The sequence below is a fragment of the Malania oleifera genome, chromosome 1 (genome assembly GCF_029873635.1).
Source record: "Malania oleifera isolate guangnan ecotype guangnan chromosome 1, ASM2987363v1, whole genome shotgun sequence".
In the NCBI taxonomy this organism is placed as follows: domain Eukaryota; kingdom Viridiplantae; phylum Streptophyta; class Magnoliopsida; order Santalales; family Ximeniaceae; genus Malania; species Malania oleifera.
In genome coordinates, this window is record NC_080417.1 from 100,838,005 (window position 1) to 100,846,288 (window position 8,284).

At 37.9% G+C, this 8,284-nt stretch overlaps 1 protein-coding gene across 1 annotated transcript; it reads right to left on the minus strand.

Annotated features, from left to right (window-relative positions):
* Window positions 1-5,316: 5,316 nt before the first annotated feature.
* On the minus strand, window positions 5,317-7,019 carry LOC131158825 (uncharacterized). The gene is made up of 2 exons (XM_058113727.1): window positions 6,774-7,019; window positions 5,317-6,535 (listed from the first exon to the last, which is right to left on the minus strand). The coding sequence occupies exons 1-2, from the start codon at window positions 6,913-6,915 to the stop codon at window positions 5,760-5,762; spliced, it is 918 nt and encodes a 305-aa protein (XP_057969710.1). The 5' UTR covers window positions 6,916-7,019; the 3' UTR covers window positions 5,317-5,759.
* Between the last annotated feature and the right edge of the window lie 1,265 nt (window positions 7,020-8,284).

The window sequence follows — 8,284 nt, forward strand, 5'->3', positions numbered from 1 at the left end:
GGCATTATCTGTACAGCAAGCGGTGTGAGATCTTCTCCGACCATAAAAGTTTGAAGTACTTTTTCACTTAAAAGGAACTGAATATGAGGCAGAGAAGGTGGTTGGAGCTAATTAAGGATTTTGATTGTACCATCAGTCATCACCCAGGAAAAGCAAACGTGGTAGCTGATGCGTTGAGCAGGAAGTCTAGGGAATCAGTATTAGCGACTATGGAGATCCAGTATCCGATCATGATGGATTTGGGGAAACTCGACATCGAATTAGTTGAAAGTGGTTCTTAGGCTCACATTGCCAGTTTAGTGGTACAGCCTATTATGTAGGAAAGAATTAAAGCTACCCAGAAGGAAGACCCAGAGTTAGCGAAGGTGATAGACAAAGTACAGAGTGGTCAGGGGGAGGAATTCAGTATTGTAGATGACGGGGCTTTGCAGTTCCGTTCCAAATTATGCGTTCCTACCGATATTGAGATCACAAAGACTATTTTGGAGCAGGCTTACGGATCTTTGTATACAGTTCATCCCGGTAGTACGAAGATGTACAGGGATCCGCGAGAGTCGTATTGGTGGAGTGGTATGAAGAGAGAGATCACCGAGTATGTAGCCCAGTGTCTAACGTCCCAGCAAGTAAAAGCTAAGCACCAGAGGCTGGCAGGGCAGTTGCAGCCGCTATTTACCCAGAGTGGAAGTGGGATCATATATCTATGGACTTCGTGTTAGGACTGCCGACGACGTTACATGGCCAGAATGTCATCTGGGTGATTGTTGACCGTTTGACTAAGACCGCTCACTTTTTACCTATCAAGATCAGCTACTCCCTTAATCGTTTGGCGGAGATTTACATTCAAGAGATAGTTCGTTCTCATGGGGCGCCAGTATCAATTGTGTCAGATCGAGACCCACGTTTTACGTCACGTTTCTAGAAGAGCTTGTAGGAAGCTCTAGGGTCTCAATCATCGTTTAGCACGACATTCCATCCTCAGTCGGATGGGCAGACTGAGAGGACGATACAAACATTAGAGGATATGCTCCGAGCGTGTGTATTGGATTTTGGGGGTAGTCGGACTCAGTTCATGCCACTGGTGGAATTTGCGTATAATAATAGTTATCATAACAGTATTGGCATGACACCGTTTGAGGCTTTATACGGTAGGAGATGTCGTTCTCCTTTATTTTGGGATGAAGTGGGTGAGCGGCGAGTAGTGGGGCTAGAGCTTATTTAGCAAGCGCAGGATAAGGTTCGGATTATTAGAGACAGAATTAGTATAGCTCAAAATCGACAGAAAAGTTATGCTGATAATCGTCGCAGGAATCTGGAATTTGATGTGGGTAATCATGTGTTTTTGAAGATAACTTCGTTGAAAGGAGTTATGCAATTTGGAAAGAAGGGTAACTTAGTCCTAGGTTTATCGGTCCATTTGGGATTCTAGATAAAGTGGGACTGGTAGCCTACAGGTTAGCTTTGCCACCTGTGTTGTCCAGGATCCACGACGTATTCCATGTTGCTATGTTGAGGAAATACGTCCCAGATCCTTCTCATATCATCAGTTATGGTGAATTAGAACTCAATGATTCACTGGTGTATGAGGAGGTGCCAGTACAGATTCTGGATAGAAAAGTGCAGGAGTTACGTAACAAAGAGATTCCTCAGGTAAAAGTTCTGTGAGGAATCATACGGTTGAAGAGGCTTCTTAGGAGTTTAAGGAGCAGATGAAGCAGAAGTACCCACAACTATTTCAAGAAACTTAAGTAGTTAAGTAATATTTCCTTTACAGGTACATGTAATGGTTTAATTAGTGTAGCATTTTAGTTTTGGGATAATTTTTCTTTTGTATATGTAATCTCCTAGGACTCGGAATGTAACCACGGTATTCCTTCATCATAAGTGAGGGTAAGTAATAAAATAAGCAGACCCTTTTTTCCTGTTAAGGGATGATGAGTTATATGAACAGTAAATTTTGAGGACGAAATTTTATAAGGAGGGGAGAATGTAACGACCCGAAGAATAATGGTATTTAAATAATAACAAGAAAGGAAAAATGGAAACATGAACAGAAGGAGGTAGTTGACTTGTTGCATTTTGGATAGGATAATCTCGAGGAATTTTTTAGCTCCTCGTCGACGGACACAGGGGGCTCGTCGACGAGGGTATAAGAGGAGCTAGTCGACGAGGATAGGATTCGTCGACGAGAAGATATCGAGAGAAGATTTGTGGAAACCTGAAATTCATCGATGAGGGATGAAGTTCGTCGACGAACTTTCTACAGAACTCATCGAAAAGGTGACGTGGCTCGTCGATGAATCCCGCAGTATAAATAGGGTTAAATGTGATTTTTCAGCTATTTTCCTACGCAGAACTTTTCTCTCTCTCCTCATACGGTTCCTACCCTTCTCTCTAAGATTTTAGGCCGGATTTTTTCCGGTTCGATGATCTGAAGCCACCACGACGCTCTTGAGAAAGTTCTCTACAAATTTGCCGAAGCGGATCGTTGGTGGGGCTGAGTTGGAAACCATCCCGAATCTAGGGTAAGATTTTCTACTCAGTATTTGATTATTTGACAGTTTTAGAAAGCGTAGTACGCATAGAAATACTAAACTTTAGTTCTGTAAAATGCTGTTTTCAGGGTATTGAACGGGAAACCCTGCGGGTGCAGGACAAATTTTCTTAAGGGCTTTTCAAGAATCAGGTAAGGGGATAAATTAAGCTAGTATTTTTATGGAAAGTATGTATAATTTATAGCATTTGATTTCAGGGAAATAAATATATTTATATATGATTTATATTTTGAAAATACTATTGAAAATGATGGTATGTTAAATATATGAAAAACCTGTTTAGTGTGGCATGAGTAGAAATTGTTATGAAATACTATTTTCTGGGAATGTGATTATGATATGAATTTTTATAATGAAAAAAAAATGGTGTACGGGCTGAGATTTTTATATATGTTTGCCGGCGTACAGGCCGAGCTATGTGTATGATTTGCTGGCGTACGGGCTGAGCTATGGAAATGATTTTCCACCGTACAGGCTGTGCTATGTGTATGATTTGCCGGCGTATAGGCCGAGCTATGGATATGATTTGCCAGCGTACGGGCTGTGCTATGGATATGATTTGCCAGCGTACGGGCCGAGCTATGGTAAAATATGAAATACCGGCGTACGGGCCGATGATATTCATGATATACGCACATACGTAAAATGATATGATTGATTTGATAATTAATGATATGAAATATCCATGTATCACAGTTTCAGTATATGTTATATGATATCAGAACCTGGTTGGCTTGGTCTAGGCTAGCACTAGCACGGTACCGTTGCTATGTGTCCATGGTCATTATGATCATGATATTTGTGTTAACGCCACTATATGGAGTGGTGTGAGATTGGATAGTCGATGTGATTTTTTTTAAGAAGAGTGTGAGTGCCTCTGGTGTACGGACCAGGTCTGACAGACCTATCAAACTTACAAACTATACTTTTGACTTGGCAGTGGTCGGCCAATTATTGTCAGGTCCCGCCTTCGGGCCACACAACCTAATTATGTGGGGGTAATATATGACAACAGTCAGCTAACCTACTAGGATTGTTTTCGTATTATTATTATATGAGATGATATATGTTTATGAAAATGCAGTATGTTTTACCATGTTTTGATGATATATATGTTTTCCCAGAATTGACATAACAGTTTACTGAATATGTTATGTATCGTAAATGTATAACACGGAATACTCATGTTGTCACACACTAGTATTAGTTTATTTCCCTTACTGAGAGGTGTCTCATCCCGAATTTTTATAAACATTTCAGGAGCCCCTGATAGAAGAGCGGGTAAAGCCCCGCTGATCTAGTACAGTTGGTCTGCCTTTCCAAAAAGGTAAGTGTTTTGATAGAGTCAGATGTATTTTGTGGACAGACCTAGATATCTTTTGGGTTATGTATTATGTATATATAAATACAGTGATTGTAGTAACTTTGGTATTGTGATGTATGGTATAATGAGGTGTTTATGATTTATGTTTCCTGCTGCATAGGCTTCCGTGATGTGTTTCTGATGTATCCTTGGTACCCACGAGTCCAAGTGGATTATGATCTGTTGAGATTTGTGATATTGATTTTATTATATTATGGAAAAAATAATGTAAAAATTAAGCAGGTCGTCACAATTGTAACTCCTATAACTCTAGTGTTTGTGAGTGTACACAGAACCAAGCCTCTTGAGTAATGTTGGGGGTTGTGCCAATAGCTATATGTATCGAGATATATTTTTCATCGGCTTGAAACTGACTTTAAGGATAGTGATCTTTTCATGTCTCAACTTCTTATAATTTTATATGTTTTATTTATTATTAGTTTTATTATATTTATTTTTTAAGATAGAAAACAAATATCTCTTAGGGGACATTCTAATAATTAGAGTTTGAAATTTTCATGTTAGCGATATTTGGTTTGAGCTATATGAAGAGATTGAAAGGCATATATGATAGAAAATGAGTTCTTGTTACAAAATTCTAATCCTAACACAAAAAAAAATTCTAATAAATCAAAAATAAATAAATAAATAAACCGTAATATTAACTATCACCAATAGAGTCATTGTAGAATAATATATTAAAAAAAAAAACTGTTGGTCCAATGTTGCCTCAGGAAAATGTCATTAGAAAATAAATTCAACCAATTGCAAATAGAGAAAAGATTATCCAAGCATTTCAAATTTATTTACAAAGAAGATATTTTACATTAAATTGTAAACTTCTTTTGCATTCATATTACTTAAATTCATATTAATCATTTCAAATAAATATTTACATTAACTATTTCAAATAATGAAAATTTATATTCTTGGTAATTTTTGAATTTTCTAATATATGACAAGCAATTTTTATTTTCATGTCTCTAAGTCAATTGCAAAAGAGAAATAAATCTAATAATTTTTTATTATTATCCCACAAACTTTATTTCTAGTAACAACATTAAAACTTTTTAAATGTGTATGATGTCACCATATTATATTAGTGGAAAATCTTTGCCATATAACAAAGGATTCAGTTTCAACTTTGCAAGATGTATTTAATAGGATAAAACTGTCGCGTGCGACGCACCAATATGACTATACCTCATTAAAATTAAGTTAAAATATATGCATTAAAATTTTTTAGTTATTTAAGACTACTAGTGTTATATGGGTAAGATGTCACTGAAACTATTTTAAAAGAGTTAAGAGACTATATAGAAGAGTTTTACATGGTACTCGCACAAGATACGTATTTCAAAAATGCAAAAAATGAATTAAGTCTCAATCCTATAGGACACCTTTTCTAAATTAAAAATGTAGAGTTCATTTGATTGAATGGCCCAAAACATACAATAACTCATTTGAATTGAGTGAAACACAATGTCTGGTAAGATAGATAAATGTGAATTTTCCATTGCAAATGCCTTTATAATTTTTATAAACCTTGTTTTTTTTTTTTTTGCTCTTATCTCAATGCCTGTTCTCAAAATCCCATACCAACACATGTGAAGTGAGCAGAACAAATGCAATTCCAATGGACAACAGAGAAATTGACCCTTGAATTGGGAAATTGGATCAGTTGTCATACAAAATGTCCCACATTTTCTAGGACATTTTCCCCTAGGTGCCTGAAAGATAAACAGTTCACTTTAGTTGAGAAATCACTTCCAATGATGTCCTCAAGGGCACCCCACACTTTAGTGCCCAACCCCACATCAAAAGTGACCTAAAAATCAAATGGGTCACCAAACCTTTCTGGGCCCAACAAGCCCAAGAATCTCCTCCCAAAGCCCAACACTCCCAACACTACTCAGCCCAATCACACTTGAGCTGCAGGCTGCCACGGTCCAATACCCAGCCCTGATTTCATCATTCAACTGTTCCTTCTCCCACCCACAGTACCCATCAAAGAACCTGAAATCCTCCACTCCGACGACCTGCCTCTTCACCATCTCCGATGCGCACCCCACGCTCTCCTTCGTGCCATAGTACAATCCCTTCATCACTTCCTCAAACACCCCACTCTTTTCCACTCCGTCTCCGCCGTCTCTGCCACCACGGCCGCCGTTTGGACGCACCAGGAAGATGGCCTCCTCCAGAGGGCCCCCGAAGTATAGCGGCCTGTCGGAGAAGGTGCCGGCGACGTCCAGGACCGTTGATCGCGTTTCCTTGATCGACATGAGCGACGGCCGGTTGAGTATGATCCCAGTGGGCCCCACAGGGCCGGTGGATAAGAGCAGGATCACCGTCCGTTCGAAAATGTGGACCCCGTCGAGCTTGTCGGTGGCGATGAGCAAGCAGCCCTTCTCAGGTTCGTGGAGACTGTGGGCCCATTTGTCTCCGATTGTCACCTGTGGAGGAGGGTGGTCGACCGCCGCCTCGGGGTCGACCGCTGTAGAAGGCTTATCCGGCCTTGTCGCACCTTCTCCGGCGACCAATCTCGCCCTGAAGGATCGCCAGTCGGCATCAATTATGGGCTTCGTGTCATCTTCCGGTGGCTGAGACCCCTGTTGGCTACCTGTTCGACGAAATTCTCGTTAAGAGTCCTAGTTAGAAATCAACAAGAAAAGGCCGTAGATTTTGAGAACTTGACATAAATTGGAGTAAATTTGGATAAAAATGAGTAAAATGTGATATTGGGTATTCACAAAAATCCAATTTTAATAACCAAAATCATACTCTGAAACAGAGAAGAGTTGAATTCTGAGCATCCATTTTCCTGAATACTAAGTAAAAGGGAAAATTGAAGTACTCACATGCAATGGAAAAGGATACGCAATTTTTTCTGAACTGAAATGGAAAGGAGTTTCTCTTGGGGAAGGTGGCTATTCTAGCTTTGATGGAGGGGACAAGATCTGTGGTCATGGAGAAAGAATTAGAACTCAGGCAAGCTTCCATACTCTTCCTGGTTTATCTTTTCACTATGTTCCTAAATTTCCTCCGTTAAAGAGAGAGAGAGAGAGAGAGCGGGTAGGAATATAAGTGGGGATAAGGAAAAATGTGAACCACACAACCATCTCAAAAATCTATGTTGGGTGTGGACCGTGGATACATGAATTTACACGTGGCATAAGGAGGGAGGATGGAATGGGTCGTCCTCTTCTAAAGAAGGGCCTACTTTTTTCCTTTCTTTTTTAACAGATAGGGACATCATCCCCTGCAGAGTGTAGGCTGTAGCAGCACGTGCAATGTGTCATATTCCCGGCCAGTTATTTCCCACACACCGCCTTGCTATGATTATGTAAGGTCATGTTTTTTTTTGGAAAACACACCAGGTATCCATGTGTCCGTTTTACGATCCACGTGACTAATCCTGTGCCCCTTGAAGTTGACCCCATAACTTTAAAGGGAGGATAAATTCAGGAGTTCATGGATGAAAATGAGTCCAGAAGAATTTGAATACCTGACCTAGTGAAAGGCACTCCCGCAGCCCGCACTACCACCTGAACCACATCCTGAGGTATGTAAGGCCATGATTGGGAAATAATTTGTTTTATTTAATCTCAAATTTTAAATATTTATGAAAATGTTAAATTAGTTTTTTAGTTTTTCAAGATTTGTATTTAGTAATAAAAAATAATTTTTTTGTTTGATTGTAAAAAAAAAATATTTTTTCTGTTTTTCATTTTTCAAATAATTATAAAAAAGACAGCTTGCTTTTTATTTTTTTTTTCAAATTATGTGAAAAAAAATTAAAAGTTTAGAAAATAAGAAAAATATATTTTTCAACTTTATTACAAAAATATAGGAAATTTAAAAATAAAATGTCATTTCTATAGTTTTTTTAAAAATTAAAAATAAAATTATTTCCCCTAGTGAGTAATATCAACATTTTTTTTATTGTTTTCCAATTCTTTTATACAAATATTGCAACACTGAAAAAAAAAAAAAATAAGTGAATTTTTTTGTAATAAAAAATAAAAAATAAAAAATATTTTCAACAAATTAAATAGAAGAGACTCCAAAACTTTCATTTTCTATGTAAATCACAATGAGATTGATAATGTTCTTTTGACATCCAAATGTAACCAAACATGCACTACCATATATTAGCATGCTAGAAAACATTCCTCCACCATTAAATTTGAAAATAAAAAATAATAATGTCAGAAGTAGAAGTGAAAAAGGGATATGGAATGGAGAATAAACCTATTCTACACTTCAATCACAATAAACATTTTTTTTGGTAAAAAAAAAACAAAACTCAATTCCATTGACACCATTTCTTTCTTATCTTCTAAAACCCAAAACCTCACAACCAAGAAAG